Raw genomic sequence first — 20,552 nt, 5'->3', positions numbered from 1 at the left:
TTGTATTTACGTACCACAATTTCTTTATCCATTCATCCATCGATGGACACATAGGTTGCTTCCGTGTACCCGCTATTGTAAATAATGTTGCAATGACTGTGGGAATGCATAAATCTTTTCACCTTGGTGTTTTCGCTTCCTTTGGATAAATAACCCAGAAGTGGAATTGCTGGGTCATATGGTAGTTCTAATTTTTATTTTCTGAGAAACCTCCATACTGTTTTCCATAGTGGCTATACCAGTTTCCATTCCCACCAACAGTGCACAACACAACACATCCAAACCAACACTTATTTCTTACCATTATTTTAAAATTGGTTCCCCCACTCTTTTTTTAAAATTTATTTATTATTTTTGACTGCATCGGGTCTTAGTTGTGGCACACAGGCTCTTTCGTTGCGGTGCACGGGCTCTTCATTGTGGCACGGGCTTCTCTCTAGTTCTCTCTAGATCTCTCTAGATCTTTGACTTTGTTTAATGGCTAAACTATTATTGTTTCAAATTGCTTGACTGTTTTCCTTTGTTTCTGCATTTTCTCACTTCTCTGATTAAATTTGCTCTTTGGAACACACCCCCAAAAAGTCTGCATCTACCTTCAAATAATATGACACTGCTTCACTTGTAGTATAAAAACCACAACAACATATTCCAAATTCCTCCCATCCTTTGTGTTATATTCGTCATATATTTAACTTTTACCTATGCCATAAACATACAATATTTACTTTAGATGACCATGTATCTTTTAGAGCAATTACGTATAAGAAAGGAAATGAATTTTATTTGAATTTCATTGATTCCAGTTCCAATGCTCTTCATTTCTTTGTGCAAATCCAAGTTTGATTGATATCATATTCCTTCTGCATCTCCTGTAGAGAAGGTCTACTGGCAATCAGTTTTTTTAAAATACATATATTTATTTATTTATTTATTTATTTTTGGCTGTGTTGGGTCTCGTTGCTGTGTGCGGGCTTTCTCTAGTTGCAGTGAGCAGGGGCTACTCTTCATTGCGGTGTTCGGACTTCTCATTGCAGTGTCTTCCCTTGTTGCGGAGCACAGGCTCTAGGCACACGGGCTTCAGTAGTTGTGGCACATGGGCTCAGTAGTTGTGGTTCGCGGGCTCTAGAGTGCAGGCTCAGTAGTTGTGGCGCACAGGTTTAGTTGCTCCGCAGCATGTGGGATCTTCCCGGACCAGGGCTCGAACCCGTGTCCGCTGCATTGACAGGTGGATCTTAACCACTGCATCACCAGGGAAGCCTGCAATGAGTTTTTGATTGTCTGAAAAAGTATTTCATTTATTTATTTTTTTATTTTTGGCTGCATTGGGTCTTCATTGCTGCATGTGGGCTTTCTCTCGTTGCGGTGCGCAGGCTTCTCATTGCGGTGGCTTCTCTTGTTGAGGAGCAGAGCCTCTAGGCGTGCGGGCTTCAGCAGTTGTGGCTCGCAGGCTCTAGAGCACAGGCTCAGTAGTTGTGGCGCATGGGCTTAGTTACCCTGCACAGGCTTCGTTGCTCCGCAGCATGTGGGATCTTCCCGGACCAGGGATTGAACCCATGTCCCTTGCATTGGCAGGTGGATTCTTAACCACTGCGCCACCAGGGAAGTCCCTGAAAAAGTATTTATTTTTCATTTTTGAAGCATATTTTTGTGTGGTATAGAATCCTGTATTGATAGCTTTTTTCTTTTAGTACTTTAAAAATTTGTCTCCATTATCTTCTTACTTGCATGATATCTGATGAGAAGTCTGCTGTATGTGATTCTTATCCTTGTCCCTCAGTACGTAAAGTTTCTATTTTCTTGAAGTTGCCTTCAAGATTTTCTTCCTTATCTTTCTTTTTCAGCAGTTTAAATATGATAATGCCCAGGGACATTCTTGGTGGTCCAGTGGTTAAGACTCTGTGCTCCCAATGCAGGGGGCCCAGGTTCAATCCCTGGTCAGGGAACTAGATCCCACCTGCCACAACTAACAGCCCGCATGCCACAACTAAAAGATCCTGCATGCTGCAACTAAAGATCCTGCATGCTGCAATGAAGATCCCGCATGTGGCAATGAAGATCCCACATACCACAACTAAGACCTGGAGCAGCCAAATAAATAAATAAATAAGTATATTTTTAAAAAATATGATATGCCCAAAAGTGTTTTTCGTTTTTGTTTTATTTGTATTTATCCTGCTTGGTGGTCTCTGAGTTTACCAGTTTGGTGTCATTAACTTTGAAAAAGTTTCGGCCATTATTTCTTCAAATATTTTTTCTTCATTCTCTCTCTTAACTGGGATACCAATTAAGCATATATTAGACTTTTTATACTGTCCCATACCTCTTGGATGCTCTATTCTGGCTTTTTTCACCCACTCTTTTTCTCACTGTGTTTCAGTATAGGTAATTTCTATTACTCTAAATTGAAGTTCACAGATTCTTTCTCCAGCTGTGTCCAATCTACTGAGTCTATCATAAACATTATTCACCTCTGCTGTGATTCTGATTTCTAGCATTTCTATTCAACTTTTTCTTATAGTTTCCATCTCTCTGCTGAAATTACCCATGTGATCCATTACATATTAGTCATAGTTACTCTAAATTCCTATTGGGTTGTTCCAATATCTATGTCATATCTGAGTCTGGTTCTGATGATTGCTTTAGCTCTTTGAAGTGTGTTATTTCTTGCCTTTTCACATACCTTATAATTTTTTGGAAAGCTGGACATCTTGGGTAGTACAGCAAATATAAAGTTAAATATTTCTTATGCTTACAGATTAGCATGCCTTTCCTTCTGCTAGGTTTTTAACACGGGGGTTTGAGTCAGCAGATGGGTGGGGTTTAGGTTTTTCATTGCTGTGGTTACCTTCATTGTATCACAGGCTTCAAATTCTTCTAAAGATACCTGTGTTTAAGGTATGAGTTGGTTTACCAGGCATGTTTACTCAATATATGTTTCTCCCTTGGCGATGAGTATTCCATCTGTGCTGTTCCCCACAGAGAATCTCTCTTGCAGGTCTCCCAGCTATGTTCCATTATTATTTTTATTTGATGCTTGTTATCCTCATGGGTGGATTGGGCAGTAGGGGTTGGTAGAGGAAAGCAGTCTCTTATATTCTCACTAAGCCTAAGTCTCAGGCAGGCCCCATGTCCCTGGGTCTTGGTTATGTATGTGGCTTTCATGAACGCTCTTGCCTCTCCTCCAGCTGTGTGCTAGGTCTAGCACATATTCCTTCCCCACCCCCAGAGGTGGTGCTTTTTTTTCAGTTCACTTTCTTAAACTGCTATAAGTTTCCACCTGTGTCCTAAGGTAACAGTTTTTGTTGCTTTTTATTATACAAACTAAAGTTTTTTATTCTGCAGCAAAGATGGGTCTGTGCTGTTGTTCCCTTTCCCAAAGCAGCACCACAAGGAAAGATATCACAGGGTTCTCCTCCATCTTCACAATGAGCGTCTGATGGGATTCCTGGAGGAAAAGCCTAACAGAGATTGAAAACTCCCAAATTTGCAACTCCCTCAGTGGCTTTATACTCTTGCTGGCCCACATTCAACCTCTGACAAGTTGTTTAAAAAATTTAACTGTATCTTCTTACTGGCTTATATGGTGTCTGGCAGTATCCACCCCATGTGAGTGAAGGCTCAAGTCCTGTTTCTCCCAGAAGGCATCTGTTTTTCCTCAGATTTCAGGTTACTTGGTTGCCCTGTGACCTCAGTTCTCTGATGAGTTCAAAAAAAGTTGTTAATCTGCAGTTCATCCAGTTTTTTCCTTGTTTTAAGGGTGGAGGCAGAGCTCTTTCCAACTATGTCCCTGAGCAGAAACCCAAAGTCCCTCCATTACAATAAACTTTTAAGAACTGCTTCACTTGGAAGGCACACAGCAAAAGTCCCTCAGCTTATTTTGGCATGGGGCCCCAAAATACCTCCCACATGAAGTTAGGATTAAGATGGTATCTTAATGTTAAGTAAATTAGCTATGTTGGAGTTGCTGCGGGGAAGTGTTACAGGCAAAGCAGTAGCGATTGGCAAGGCGTCAGGGAAAAAAGAATAAATTTGGAGGAATTCAAAGTGGACTGACTGGAGAAATACTTTAAAAACAAATTCTCATATTAGATGTTCTATTCATACCAAATGTTATTTTTCTTGTCCCTTTGTAAAGAACTTACTTGAGGTATATCCATTTGTTCAGTTTCTGAACTACTATGCATACTTCCCTCCTGAAATGAGCTCAGTTACAGTTAAAAAACAGTAACAGCGTGGGCATCTGTATCATCATCATCGTCATTATCATCATCTCTGCCTGCTTGAATCCAAATTTTGCCAAAAACTCCAAAATCATTGAGAGCCCCACCCTGGCTGCATTTCCCAAAGCAATTCTCTAGATAGTTTGAGCTAACTTACATACTGGGGAAATGGCTCCATCGTGGATGAGTATTTTCTTTCCACCACCAAAAATCACATGGGAGGGGGGCACAAGTTATGGTTATGTGCTTTTTAAAAAAAAACACAGTGCACTCACTCCCTTAAAAGCCACTGCATATCATTTCCCCCTACATAGAAACCATTCCCTGATTGCTGATCAGCTGCATCTTTCACTTGACCAATGCCTTCTTGTCCTTAAGTCAAATTAAGAGCTACTTTATCCAGGGAATTCCCTGGCGGTCCAGTGGTTAGGACTTGGCACCCTCACTGCTGTGGGCCCAGGTTCGATCCCTGGTTGAGGAACTAAGATCCTGCAAGCCACGCGGCATGGCAAAAAACAAAAAACAAACAAACAAACAAAAAAACTACTTTATCCCTTGATCAGGATACCCCTCTATTGGATCTATCTTACTCCTACATCCCATGAGCTTGCCCAACATGTGGCATTTACCATTCTGCCATAGCATTTGCTGATTCGCCTCTCTCCCTAGGACTGTGAATCACTTATGGCAGGGACTACTTATATGGCTTCTTTATGGCCTAGCACAATAATTTACATTTCAAAGGGTACAGTAAAAGTTTGTGCAGTGCATTTAAAATAACTATGCCTAATATGTTCAGGGCTCTAATGAACAAATTAGGAAAATAGATAATGTAAGGAGAGAAATAGACACTATTTCTATAGACACTATAGAAATAGACACTATAAGAAAGAATCAAAAGGAATGCTAGCAATCAGAAATATATAACAGAGGTGACCTAAATGGGAAGGAAATCCAAAAAAGAGGGATTATATGTATACATATAGCTGATTCACTCTGCTGTACAGCAGAAACTAACACAACATTGTAAAGCAACTATACTCCAATAAAAATTAATTTAAAAAAATACACTGGGCTTCCCTGATGGCGCAGTGGTTGAGAATCTGCCTGCTAATGCAGGGGACACGGGTTCGAGCCCTGGTCTGGGAAGATCCCACATGCCGCGGAGCAACTAGGCCCGTGAGCCACAACTACTGAGCCTGCGCGTCTGGAGCCTGTGCTCCACAACAAGAGAGGCCGTGATAGTGAAGAGGCCCGCGCACCGCGATGAAGAGTGGCCCCCGCTCGCCGCAACTAGAGGAAGCCCTCGCACAGAAACGAAGACCCAACACAACCAAAAATAAATATAATAAATAAATAAATAAAAGATTACTATTAAAAAAAAAAAAAAAATACACTAACAGAAATGAAGGCATTCAGGAAGAGGTAGAATTGTCATTATATGTAGATGACATGATACTCTATATAGAAAACCCTAAAGACTCCACACAAAAAACTATTAGAACTTATAAATGAATTCAGCAAGGTAGCAGGATACAAGATTAATATACAGAAATGTGTTGCATTTCTTTACACTAACAAAGAAATATCAGAAAGAGAAAGTTAAAAAAAAATCCCATTTAAAATCACACCCAAAAAAAACCCACCTAGGAATAAACCTAACCAAGGAGGTAAAAGATTTATATGCTGAGAACTATAAAACATTGATAAAGGAAACTGAAGACGATTCAAGGAAATGGAAAGATATCCCATGTTCTTGGATTGGAAGAATTAACATGGTTTAAATGGCCATAGTACCCACAGCAATCTACAGAGTTAATGTGATCCCTATCAAATTACCCATGACATTTTTCACAGAACTAGAACAAATAATCCTAAAATTTACATGGAACCACAAAAGACCCAGAATTGCCAAAGCAATCCTGAGGAAAAAGAACAAAGCAGGAGGCATAACCCTCCCAGACTTCAGACAATATTACAAAGCTACAGTAATCAAAACAGCATGGTACTGGCACAAAAACAGACATATAAATCAATGGAACAGAATAAAGAGCCCAGAAATAAACCCACACACCTACAGTCAATTAATCTTTGACAAAGGAGGCAAGAATATACAATGAAGACAAGACAGTCTCTTCAGCAAGTGGTGCTGGGAAAGGCGGACAGCCACATGTAAATCAATGAAGCTAGAACACTCCCTCACACCATGTACAAAAATAAACTCAAAATGGCTTAAAGACTTAAATGTGACATGACACCATAAAGCTCCTAGAAGAGAACATAGGCAAAACATTCTCTGACATAAATCACAGCAATGTTTTCTTACGTCAGTCTCCCAAGGCAATAGAAATAAAAGCAAAAATAAACAAGTGGGACCTAATCAAACTTATAAGCTTTTGCATAGCAAAGGAAACTATCAACAAAATAAAAAGCCCACAGACTGGGAGAACATATTTGCAAACGAAGCAACTGACAAGGGGTTAATCTCCAAAATATACAAACATCTCATGCAGCTCTTTGTCAAAAAAACAAACAACCTAATCAAAAAATGGGCAGAAGATCTAAATAGACATTTCTCCAGAGAAGACATACAGATGGCCAAAAATCACATGAAAAGATGCTCAACATCACTAATTACTAGAGAAATGCAAATCAAAACTACAATGAGGTATCACCTCACATCAGTCAGAATGGCCATCATCAAAAAATCTACAAACAATAAATGCTGGAGAGGGTGTGGAGAAAAGAGAACCCTCTTGCACTGTTGGTGGGAATGTAAATTGATACAGCCACTATGGAGAACAGTATGGAGGTTCCTTAAAAAACTAAAAATAGAACTACCATACGACCCAGCAATCCCGCTACTGGGCATATACCCTGAAAAACCATAATTCAAAAAGAGACATATACCACAATGTTCACTGCAGCACTATTTACAATCGCCAGGACATGGAAGCAACCTAAGTGTCCATCGACAGATGAATGGATAGAGAAGATGTGGCACATATACACAATGGAAAATTACTCAGCCATAAAAAGAAAGGAAATTGAGTTATTTGTAGTGAGGTGGATGGGCCTAGAGTCTGTCATACAGAGTGAAGTAAGTCAGAAAGAGAAAAACAAATACTGTATGCTAACACATATATATATGGAATCTAAAAAAAAAATGGTTCTGGATAACCTAGGGGCAGTACAGGAATAAAGACGCAGACGTAGAGAATGGACTTGAGGATGTGGGGAGGGGGAAGGGTAAGCTGGGATGAAGTGAGAGAGTGGCATGGACATATATACACTACCAAATGTAAAATAGCTAGCTAGTGGGAAGCAGCCACATAGCACAGGGAGATCAGCTCGGTGCTTTGTGACCACCTAGAGGGGTGGGATAGGGAGGGTGGGAGGGAGACACAAGAGGGAGGAGATATGGGGATATATGTATATGTATAGCTGATTCACTTTGTTACAAAGCAGAAACTAACACATCATTGTAAAGCAATTATACTCCAATAAAGATGTCAAAAAAAAGAACTCAACCATGTTAAAAAAAAAAAAACTAAAAGTAGAGTTACCATATTATCCAGCAATCCCACTTTTGGGCATATATCCTGAAAAGACAAAAACTCTAATTCAAAAAGATATATGCACCCCACTGTTCACAGTGGCACACTATTTACAATACCCAAGACATGGAAGCAACCTAAATGTCCATCAGCAGATGAATGGATAAAGAAGATGTGGTGGACATATATATAATATATATATAATATATATATATATATACAATGGAATATTATTCAGTCATAAAAAAAGAATGAAATAATTTGCAAATTTGCCATTTGCAAAAACATGGATGGACCTGGAGATTATCATACTAAGTGAAGTCAGACAAAGACAAATATTATGTATCACTTACATGTGGAATCTAAAAAATAGTACAAATGAATCTATATACAAAACAGAAAACAGACTCACAGACATAGAAAACAAACTTATGGTTACTAAAGGGGAGAGGAAGCAAGGGAGGAATAAATTGAGAGTATGGGATTAACAGATGCATATAAAATAAAAAACAAGGATTTACTGCATAGCACAGGGGACTATATTCAATATCTTGTAATAAGCTATAATGTAAAGTATCAAAAAAAGAATATATATATGTATAACCAAATCACTCTGCTGATAACCAAATCACTCTGCTGTACACTTGAAACTAACATAATACGGTAAATCAACTATACTTCAACAACAATAAATAAATAAAAGTCCAGAATTTTCCAAAAAATATTTATACGGGAAAAAAGAAGAGGAACCAAGACTGTCTGAAGAAATATCTGATTTTAGGGCTGGAGTGGGAAAACTATAAGATGAACCTAGAACATCTTGTGCCAGAAATTAAGGAAGTGCTCAAAAACTGATAGGGCCATGTTAAAAAGATAAAGCAACAGGCTCAAAGAGGCTCCCACTGGCCAAATTAGGGGCAATTTGAGCATGAAAATAAATATTTACAGTAATAAATTATAACCTACTGAATAAAATAAGAATCCATGAGCTCAACAGGATATAAACCAGTAGGGAGAAAGAAAAGCTCTTCCTTTGCACTATAATGCCAACCAATAAATGTAAAAGGAATAATATAAACATAAAACCACTTACCAACTGGATAGTGGTTCAGACTGAAGCTGTCAATGGAGGCTAAGAATGGGTAAAGTTTCAATGAGGAACAGGATTTTAGCACCATACTGGAACATTTTCCAACAGTTAAAAAGAAAAATAGAACTTTACAGTGAAGACATCAACATGACTAGATGATCAAGGTTAACATCACCAGTGATGGGACAGAATGACATAATGAGAAAATCTAAGTTTGTCAGGAATACATGCCTGGGTCTAGGCATGAAGAAACATCCAATGGAATCAAGTTGAGCGCCAGCCTACAGAATATAAGGCCTGTATTCTTTTAAACTCTCAAGGACATGATACACAGAATGACTGAGGAACTGTTCCAGGTTGGAGGAGGCCAAAGAGACATGACAACCAAATGCAATGTATGAAGGAATCCTGTACCTGAAAACTAAAAAAGACATTTTGGGGGGACTTCCCTGGTGGTGCAGTGGTTAAGACCCCATGCTCCCAATGCAGGGGGCCCAGGTTCAATCCCTGGTCAGGGAACTAGATCCCACATGCATGCCGCAACTAAGAGTTCGCATGCCACAACTAAGGAGCCCACGTGCCGCAACTAAGGAGACGGCGAGCCACAACTAAGGAGCCTGCCAGCTGCAACTAAAGAGCCCACCAGCCACAACAAGACCCGGCACAACCAAATAAAAATAATAAATATATATATTTTTTAAAGTATGAAGAAAAAGACATTTTGGGGACAACTGGCAAAATTAAAATTTGAACAGGTTCTCTAAATGGCAATGTTGTATCAATGTTGATTTCCTGACTTATTGGGAGGTCCTTGTTTAGGGAAATACACACTGGAGTATTTAGGGGATGAAGGATCAGGTCTGAAGCTTGTGGTCAAATGGTTGAGAAAAAGACTCATTTTGTGTGTGTGTGTGTGTGTGTGTGTGTGTGTGTGAAAGAAAGACAGAGAGAGATATCACAAGTTGGTGAATCTGGGTGAAGGCAATAAGAGAGTTTTTCTGTACTGTACTTGCAAATTTTCTGTGAGTTTGAAATTAGTCTGAGATCTTTTTTTTTTTAAATTAAAATTGCTTAGTGCTGATGGAACTCTAAAAAGAAAAAAAAAAAGAATGCCTTCAGTAGACTCAACATGACTGAGGAAAAAATCAGTGAACTTGAAGACAGGTCAACAGAAACTTCCCAGTGCTCACTTCAGCAGCATATATACAAAAATTGGAATGATATAAAGATGAATAGCATGGCCTCTGCACAAGGATGACATGCAAATTTGTGAAGCATTTGATATTTTTTAAAATGATGGGGGGGCAGGGATAGAAATGTAGAGCTTTAGAATACATTCAAACTTTGATTATTATCAACTTAAATTAGACCATTATAAATGTAAGTGGGTTTATGTCAGTCTCATGGTAACCATTAACCAAAAATTTGCAGTAGATAACAAAAGATAGTGAGAAATGAATCTAAGCATACCAATAAAGAAAGCCATCAAACCACAAAGAAAGAGAGCAAAAGGAGAAGAAAGGAACAGAGGAACTACAAAACAGCCAAAAACCAATTAACAAAATGGCAATAAATACATACCTATCAATAATTACTTTAAATGTAAATGGATTAAATTCTCTGATCAAAAGACACAGAATGGATGAATGGATAAAAAAAACAAGACCCATCAATACGCTACCTATAAGAGATTCACGTCAGTTGTAAGAACACACAGACTGAAGGGTCCATCTTTTTCCATGATGATATTCCATGCAAATGGAAACCAAAAGAAAGTTGGGATAGCTATACTTATATCAGACAAAACAGACTTTAAAACCAAGACTGCCATAAGAGACAAAGAAGGGCATTACATAATGATAAAGGGGTCAATCCAACAAGAGGATAAACATTTGTAAATATATATGCACACAACATAAGAGCACCTAGATATATGAAGCAAATATTAACAGATCTAAAGGGAGAAATAGGCAGCAATACAATAAGACAATGGATAAATCGTTCTGACAGAAAATCAATAAGGAAACATTGGCCTTAAACAACACATTAGACCAGATAGACTTAACACATATATACAGAAATTCCATCCAAAAGCACCTGAATACACCTTCTTCTCAGGTGCACATGGGACATCCTCTAGGATATGACAGGCCACAAAACAAGTCTTAACAAATTTAAGAAGACTGAAATAATATCCAGCATCTTTCCCAACCACATGGTATGAAACGAAGTCAATTACCAGAAGAAAACTGGAAAATTCAGAAATATGTAGAGACTAAACAACATGCTACTGAATAACCAATGGGAACAAAGAAATCAAAAGCAAAATCAAAAATGTCTTGAGACAAATAAAAATGGAAGTACAATACACCAGAACTTAAGGAATGCAACAAAAACAGTTCTAAGAAGGAAGTCATAGCAACAAATGCCTATTTCAAAAACCAAGAAAAATGTCAAATAAACAATCTAACTTTAAACCTCGAGGAACTAGAAAAGAAGAATAAAAGAAGCCCAAACTTAGTTGAAGGAAGGAAATAACAAGAATTAGGGCAGAAAAAAATGAAATAGAGACTAAAAAGACAAGAGAAAAGATCAATGAAACCAAGAACTGATTCTGTGACAAGATAAACAAAACGGACAAACCTTTAGCTAGACTCACCAAGTAAAAAAGAGAGGGGACTCAAACAAAATCAGAAACAAAAGAGGAGATGTTACAACTGATACCACAGAAATACAATACAAAAGATAAGTGACTATTACAAACAATTATATGCCAAAAAATTGGACAACCTAGAAGAAATGGATAAATTCCTAGAAACATACAACCATCCAAGACTGAATTATGAAGAAACAAAAAATCTGAACAGACCAATTACTAATAAGGAGGTTGAATCAGTAATTTAAAACCTCCCAGCAAACAAAAATCCAGAACCAGATGGCTGTACTGGTGAATTCTACCAAACACGCAAAGAAAAATGAATACCAATCCTTCTAAAACTCTCCCAAAAATTAGAAGAGGAGAAAACACTTCCAAACTCATTTCACAAGTCCAGCATTACCCTGATACCAAAACCAGACAAGTATACCACAAGAAAAGACAATCACAGGCCAATATTCCTGATGAACACAGATGAAAAATCCTCAACAAAATATTAGCAAACATGAACTCAACATACATTAAGAATCAAACACCTCAGGGCTTCCCTGGTGGCGCAGTGGTTAAGAATCCGCCTGCCAGTGCAGGGGACACGGGTTCAATCCCTGGTCCAGGAAGATCCCACATGCCGCGGAGCAACTAAACCCATGCACCACAACTACTGAGCCTGCGCTCTAGAGCCCACAAGCCACAACTACTGAAGCCCGCGCGCCTAGAGCCTGCACTCCGCAACAGGAGAAGCCACTGCAATGAGAAGCCTGCACACCACAATGAAGAGTAGCTTCCACTCGCCACAACTAGAGAAAGCCCATGTGCAACCATGAAGACCCAACGCAGCCAAAAATAAAACGAATTTATTTTTAAAATTTAAAAAAAAAAAGAATCAAACACCTCAATAAAGTGGGATATATTCTAGGGATGCAAGGATGGTTCAATAACCACAAATCAACAAATGTGATACACCACATTAGCAAAATGAATGATAAAAATCCATATGATCATCTCAATAGATGGAGGAAAAGTATTTGACAAGATTCAACATCCATTTTTGACAAAAACTCTCAACAAAGTGGGTATAGAGGAAACGTACCTCACATAATAAATGATATATATGACAAGCTCAGAGCTAACACCATAGTTAATGGTGTGAAGCTAAGAGCTTTTCCTCTAAGACCAGGAACAAGACAGGATGCCCATTCTCACTATTTTTCTTCAACATAGTACTGGAAGTCCTAGCCAGAGCAATTAGGCAAGAAAAAGAAATAAAATGCATCCAAATGGAAAGGAAGAAGTGAAACTTTCATTATTTGCAGATGACATGATATTATACATAGAAAACCCTAAAGACTGCCAAATAACTGTTAGAACTTATAAATGAATTCAGTAATGTTGCAGGATACAAAATTAATATACAGAAATTGCTGCATTTCTGTGCACTGATAATGAACTATCATAAAGAAAAATTAAGAAAACAATTCCATTCACAATTGCATCAAAAAGAATAAAATACCTAGGAATAAGCTCAACCAAGCAGGTGAAAGACTACACAATGAAAACTATAGGACACTGATGAAAGAAATTGAAAAAGACACAAATAAATGGAAAGAAATTCCGTGTTCATGGATTGGAAGAATTGATATTGCTAAAATGTTCATACTACCCAAAGCAATGTATAGATTCAATGCAATTTCTATCAAAATTCCAATGGAATTTTTCACAGAAATAGAACAAACAATCCTAAAATTTGTATGGACCCACAAATGACCCCAAATTGCCACAGCAATCTTGAGAAGGAATAACAAAGCTGGAGGCATCATGCTCCCTGTTTGCAAACAATACAAGACTTCTCTTTGTTTTGTGTGTTTGTTTTGTATATACTTTAAAATACTTTGTTTTGTATATTTGACTTTCCAACCATGTAAATGTCTTACATGATTATAAAACAAAATTAAAACAAATGTTAAAACAAAAGCTAAAATAATTAATTAAATTAAATTAAATTAAAACAACAACAACCAAAATAACCCATAAGCTATACCTAAATATCAAAAGCAGAATGAAACAAATGAACCTACTCATATGTTACATTTGTGGCTTAACCACACACAGAGAAATTAGTTCTAGTTACTTTAAAGCACAATAATTGGGTTATACGTCCCTAGAGAGACAACCCCAAAGCAAATAGATCTATAAAGAAACATTAAATTATTTGCAGTAGGAATATTTTAAGTACTAATAATATTGCTCTGAACTATCTTATTTATATATACATATACACATCTACAGATGGATGGATTAATAAATAAAAGACACAAAAATGAAACCAAAGTAGAAACTCTATAATTCTAAATTTTTTTGATTGCAAATAGCAGTACGAACTCATGGGGTCTACTCTGTTAAGAGTATATTTCCAGCTACAACATTAATAAACATTGAAAACATATCACGTGAAAGAAGCCAGTCACAAAAGACCACATATTGTACAATTTCATTTATATGAAATGTCTGAATAGACAAATTCATCGAGGCATAAATCAGATTAGTGGTTCATTAGACTGGGAGGAAGGAGGAGAATATGAGATTGACTGCTAATGGGTAAGATAATTCTTTCAGGGAGGACAAAAATGATGTAAAATTACACGATGGTGATGGGTGCACAACCCCGTGGATTTTTTTCAAAAACATTCCGTTGTACACTTTAAAGGGTAAAATGTATGGTATGTGAATCAAGCTACTAAAAAAAACTACAAGAATATATTTCCTAGCTCTGCCCACCAAAACAAAAAGCCTAGAAACAATGACCATGTCAGTAGCAATAAGCACCATAACTGGGGTTTTCTCCCAACCATTCTAGCTAGTCCCTTTCAGTCTTTTTTGCTGGTTCCTCCTCATTTTCCAGACTTTCTCATGTTGAAGTGACCCAGAGATAAGTCCTTTACCTCTATCATTTTCCATCTACCCTACCCTCTAAGTGATCTCTTTAAATATCACCTATATGCTGATAATCCCCAAATGTATGTCTCCAACCTAGGTCTCAGATCTTTCTTTTGAACTTCAGACTTGTATATCCCACTGCCAACGTAATATTTCCACCTGAATGTCCAATGGGCATCTCATACTTCAGATACAATATTCCAAACTGAAATCTCACTATCTCTCTATGCCCCAGGTTCTTCCTACCTTCTTTCCCTTCTCAGTTAATGATAACTCCATTCTTCAAGTTGCTCAGATTAAAAAATATTGTGTCATCTTGTCACACTTACACTCCACATCAGTTCTATCAGCAAATTATGTCAGCTTTACCTTTAAATTATATCCAGTACACGACTACTTCTCACCAGTTTTACTACTCTGGTCCAGGTCACCAACATCTTTTCCCTAGATTAATGCAATAGTTTCCTAATTGGTCTCTCTGCTTCTGCCCTTGTCCCTGCCCTCTTCCCCTATTCTTCTTCTCATAATTCTCTCATCAGAGTAACCAAGGCAATCCTCTTAAATCGTAAGGAGATAATATCACTTGCATGTTCAAAACTCTCCAATAGCTTCCCATCTCATTCACAGTAAAAAGCCAAGATCCTTAACATGGCCCATAAGGCCCAATCTGATCTGCCCTCCTTCCCTCCAATTACCTTTCTTCTCTCATCTCTCACTACTCTCCCTCTCATTTGCTCTATTTCAGCCACACCAGCCTCTTTGTAACAGGCATATTCCCACCTCAGGGCTTTTCTAACTGTTGTTCCCTCTTCCCTTAATTATGTGCATAACTAGCACCTTTATTTCCTTCATATCTTTATTATTACATTTTCAGGATGCATTCTTAACTACCCCATCTAAAACTCCAAGTCTCATCCCTGATTCTATATATCCTCCTGCTTTACTTCTTCTCTTAGAATGTTTCACTATTTAATGTATGTTATATTTAACTTACCTCATTTATTATCTGGCCCACAACAATGTAAGTACCATGATAGCAGAGAGTTTGTCTCCTTTGTTCAATGCTATATCCCAAGTATCTATAATTATTCCTGTCACACGCAGCATTCAATAAATGGCGAGTGGATGAATGAATGAATCCTCAGTACCTGAAGAACCTGGAAAAGAAATTTGAAAATAGAACACTGCTTTAGAAAAACACCTTGGAAAACACATAATTCACACACAAAAAAGATTTTTAAATGGTTGACTTCAGTAGTAATCAAATAACTGCAAATTAAAGAAATTATTTTACATCTATGAGGTTAACAAAGATTACTAATACTAACGATAACCATTGTTATCAAGGGTGTATGAATATAGGCAATCTTATACTACGCCAATAATACTGTAGATTATTGGAACCTTACAAGAGAATAACTGGATAGAATTAGGGAGTCTTTAATAAGCACATATATCTCAACCTATCAGTTCCACTTCTAAGAGCCTGCCCCCCACCAAAAACAAATTAGGAAAGTGCATCATAACATGCCAAATAGTTGTTGATAAACCCATTCTTTATAATGGCAAGAAGTTGAAAAGAACCAAATTACCCATCAACAGGAGTAAATGCATTAAAATGTATACCATAAAGAAACTTTTAAATGATGACATAGATGTGTAATTGTTTAAATGGAAAAATATTAACTGCACATTGTTAAATGGCATACGTAGATTACAGAACTGTATGTATAGCGTGATTCCAATTTTATAATATACGAATGCTTATGTATGTATTCACAGATGGAGGGGTGAAAAGATGGGAAATAAATTTTGATAGTGGCTGGTAGAAGTATGAATGCTTTTTGCTTTCTTGGAGCTTTTCTTTATTTTGTGATTTGGGGGAGGGAGTGAGGGGCAAGGCGCATTGTTACTAAGCACACAAAACAACGTGGCCAATACACAGAAATAAAATTTTAAATAAATACTGAAACAACGTGTTGGGGCTATTGATATCTCATAGAAAAACATATTTACGATTACCATCTCCAAAGAAATGAAGCACTGGTACAAACAGTCTCACAAATCTACACACACAACCGAACTCTGCCTTTTATCGTGGTTTGCAGGCACGTCCATAGTGAAACAGAAAAGGAAAAAAGCACATCCACAAACTCCGCCTGCACACACGACTCCACGGCCACATCAGTCACAGACAAATGTCTGGCAAATAAAGTCCTATCAAGCCACACGTTCACAGTCCTTCACACGTCACTCCCACGGCCTCAGGGAACCACCCGCACGGGCAAAGCCCTGCCCGGCGTCCTCCTCCAACAACACAGGCACCGGGTGGTCCGCAGGCCCCTACTCCACCCAGCACAGAGTCCCGGACTCTGAGCTCGCGGCTTCCCGAGCACTCACCACCGAGCCCGCAGACACAGGCCCCAATTCCGCACCTCAGCGCCGCCCAAGTGGCACAGCCGGTGCAGCCCGAGTTAGGTAATCCATTAAGGTCAGTGCCGGCTGTGGCCGAAGGCAGCACAAGCCTCGGTCCGTTAGACGCAGGATAACCCTTCCCAGAGCCCCTCGCGGCTCGCCGGGGCGGGACTGGCCCTCCAGTTGACGAGTAGCGGGAATAACCAACCGCTGCGTTGAGGGGCTCTCAGATCTGCCGAGGGGCCTCAGCTGAGAGTTTTGCGGCAGCTGCCTCCAGTGAGTCCGGCCCTCGGAGCCTGGGAGTGCCACTTGGTGCTGAGAAGAATCTGAAAAGGTCCGCAGTTTTCCTGCCCCGGACTACATTTCCCAGAGGCCTTCTCGGCCCAAATCTATTTTCTGCGAAAAGTCGCCTCCTCCTTACAGTTGTCTGGATCTTCGGGTTCTAGGCGTTACGGTACCTGGCCCGTGAAGGAAGCACCGCTGAGTCGGTTTCGTTCCGTCTGGTCCCGGCTCCACCTGGGACTGGACTTCAGTGGGGTGAAAGTGGGGCAAGGTCTGGGCACCGTGAAGAGACGAGATGGGCCAGCCTGAGCCTCAAGCTCCTGGAGGCAGTCAGAAAAGGGAGGAGTACCGTTGCGTGATCGGGTGTGGGAGATTTCAGCGGTGGAATTTGTGGTAGGGAGTCTATGGGCTCGAGAGACTCTGAGGTCCAGTGACTTTAGGGTCGTGCGAGTTTGCGACCATTCGTGTGACCATGGTCGCGTCGTCTGTTCTAGTGACCTCTTGATTCTGACTCTGCAGTTTTTCAGAGACAATGTGCTGTGTCCGTTCTTTGTGTTTCTGCTTTTCTGACGGGCACCTGTTACAATATTGAAATTTACGTGGTTAAGTCAATACACGAGTCACCAAAATATTAAATGGAAAAAAACTACAGAGATTCGTGATTGTGTATTACTGGAAACACCCACGCTTTTTTTTTTTTTTTTTTTTTTTTACACTGTGTTACTCCACATTCCGTGTGTGTTATATGGACAGAAGTGATACAGGTAATCTAGAAAGATGTTGTTGAAGAAGGCAAAGACACTGAGCCATCAAATGAAAGGTCATGTCAATAATTCAAAGTAGCCTCGACATCAGGAGTGAAAAGTGTAAGTTGAAAAGTAGACAAGTAACCAAGTGCAAAAACCTAAGAATCCAGCAACCCGGACTATATGTCACTCTTGCCCTAAAGACCTGATTTCTTTTTTCAACATTTCATATGAGTTCCGCTCTGATTTAAGAATTTAAAAATAATTGACAATGAAAGTTGAAGACCCACTGCAATAATTTTGCAGTAGAGACCAAAATGGAGAAAATATCCAAGAAAACACTACTGTATGCTTTTGTGCAATAGTATGTTGACAAAGAGAACAGAATACAGTAGACTACAGCATGCTAAATATCAGGAACTTGTAGTCGTTGAAGGTATCAAAGAGGCTTCTGGCTCATAAGCTTACAGTGAAGCTACACAAAGCCTAAAGAACTATGTTATCTCTAGGAAGCAGAATAAGATAGTCTTCCTTTCACAGCCTTTCTTTCACTAGATGATAATAGGCACTGTTTCCGAAAAGTGTGAATTTCTTTCTGGGAAGGGAAAAGAGGCTCCCAAACACTGCATAGAGAGAACATGTCCTCTAAATAAGTTTTGCTTATTTGTCTCATGTGTCTTTACCAACAGTGTATTTTTTCTGTCAACTGTAAGAATTATTTTTTGCTAATTATTTTGTTAAAAGATGAGAAGAGAACAGAGTTGGTTCTATGTCCATTCAGCTTCCTGATTTCATTTTTTATACTTGTAGATTTGTCTATTTCTCCTTTTATTTCTGTTAAGCTTTGCTTTATATATTTTAAAGCTCTCTTGTTGGATGATACATATTTAGAGCTGTAATAGCTTCCTGTTGGATTGATCCATAGGAAATTATGGAATCTACCCTTTATAATATCGCTTTTTGTCTTAGTCAGTTTTGATATTACTGTAGCTTCACCATCCTTCTTTTGGCTAGTGCATTATCTTTTTCTACCCTTTTGCTTTTAACCGTTCTGTTTTATTTTTAAAGTATGTCTCATTAAACAATATTATTTTAAAAATAAATAATGACAATCTTACTCTTTGACATATTTAGTGAATTTACATTTAATGTAGTTGGGTTTTGGTCTACTACCTTAGAATTTGTTTTCTTTTCGGCCTAGCTTTTTAAAAAATTTTAACTTTTTATTTTGAAGTAATTCTTGATTCTCATGCAGTTGTAAGAAACAATTCAGGGAAATCCCATATACCCATTATCCAGTTTCCCCCAGTGGTAACATCTTGCAATACTATACACTGTATCACAACCTTGACATTGATACTTTCAAGATATTTCCATCATCACAAGAATACTTCATGTTGTCCTTTTACAGCCATACCCACTTCCCTCCTTCTCTTAACCCCCTCCTTAAGACCTGGCAACCCTAATCTGTTCTCCATTTCTATAATTTTACCCCTTCAAGAATGTTATGTAAATGGAATTATAAAGTATGTAATTGGACTATTGACTTTTTCACTCAGCATAATTTCCTGGAGATTCATACGTGTTTTTACATATGTAAGTAATTCATTCCTTTTTAATGCTGAGTAGAAGTCCATGTGGATATGCCACAGTTTGTTTAGCCATTCATTCATTGAAGGACATATGGGTTGTTTCCAACTTTTGGCTGTTATAACTAAAGCTGCTATATACATTCATATACAATTTTTTCGTGTGTATGAAAACAAATTTTCATTTCAAACACCAAGGAGAGTTTTAGAAGGAATTTGTCCATTTATTTATTTTTTTAATCTATCTGGAATTTTCACTGAGATTGTATTGAATATATAGATCAATTGGGGAGAATTGACATCTTTAAAATGGTGACTCTCATAACCATAAGACAATATGAGCACAATATATATCTTCTTTAATTCCTCTAAGCAATATTTTATATTTTTTAATGTACAGATAATGAAATATTTTGTCAGATTTACCCCTAGGTATTACAGCGTTTTTGATGCATTGTAAATGGTATTTTTAAAAATTCGATTTCCAGTTGTTCATTGCTGGTATATAAGAAATACAATTGATTTTTGTATCTTGTAGCCTGATACCTTGCTTAAGTCACTTAGTATTTCTACTAGAGTTTGGAGGTTCCACTGGATTTTCTACATAGATGATCGTGTCATCTGTGAAAAAAGACAGTGATATCTATTCCTATTGCAATCGGCAGATATAGTATGGACCCACCCACCCACCCAAAATATGGTTGGGATGTTGAGACTGATGACGCCACACACACACCAAGAGGGTATGAAAAGTTTCATTACTCACACAATGAAGCTTTGTAGGAAAAGCAAGGCAGGTGTCCCAAGAAAGTCTGCAAATTGTTTGCAAAAGCAAGGAAAGGAAATTGGCGTGGAGCGTTTATGGCAGAGACTTGTGTGGTTTAAATCTCCCGCTAGTGTCAAAAAAGAGAGCTCCTGAGCTTGCCCAGGTTGGGGGCACAAGAGAAATAAGGAGTGAAGCTCAAAGCTGTAAGCAGCTTCTTCTGCTGCTCCTGGTGCTGCTTGTGTGAGTGTTTGGTGTGGACCTGGCGAAACAGCAGCTGAGGAGACTCCGGAGATCACC

At 38.4% G+C, this 20,552-nt stretch overlaps 1 protein-coding gene and 1 non-coding gene across 2 annotated transcripts in view; one reads left to right on the top strand and one right to left on the bottom strand.

The window, feature by feature from the left end:
* Positions 1-17,175, bottom strand: part of LOC118884808 (zinc finger protein 569) — a 61,976-nt gene extending 44,801 nt beyond the window's left edge. The window contains exons 1-2 of the mRNA XM_036832775.1: positions 16,858-17,175; positions 15,452-15,614 (exon numbers count right to left, since the gene is read on the bottom strand). Of these exons, the coding sequence (XP_036688670.1) occupies positions 15,452-15,456 (5 nt within the window). The 5' untranslated portion in view covers positions 15,457-15,614; positions 16,858-17,175. The remainder of the gene's footprint in view (positions 1-15,451; positions 15,615-16,857) is intronic.
* On the top strand, positions 10,050-10,156 carry LOC118886004. Its single transcript, XR_005017636.1, has one exon. It is a non-coding gene; the product is annotated as a U6 spliceosomal RNA (small nuclear RNA).
* Positions 17,176-20,552: the final 3,377 nt, after the last annotated feature.

This window comes from Balaenoptera musculus, chromosome 19, assembly GCF_009873245.2.
Source record: "Balaenoptera musculus isolate JJ_BM4_2016_0621 chromosome 19, mBalMus1.pri.v3, whole genome shotgun sequence".
NCBI lineage: Eukaryota > Metazoa > Chordata > Mammalia > Artiodactyla > Balaenopteridae > Balaenoptera > Balaenoptera musculus.
This window is presented reverse-complemented; position numbering and strand designations above follow the sequence as displayed.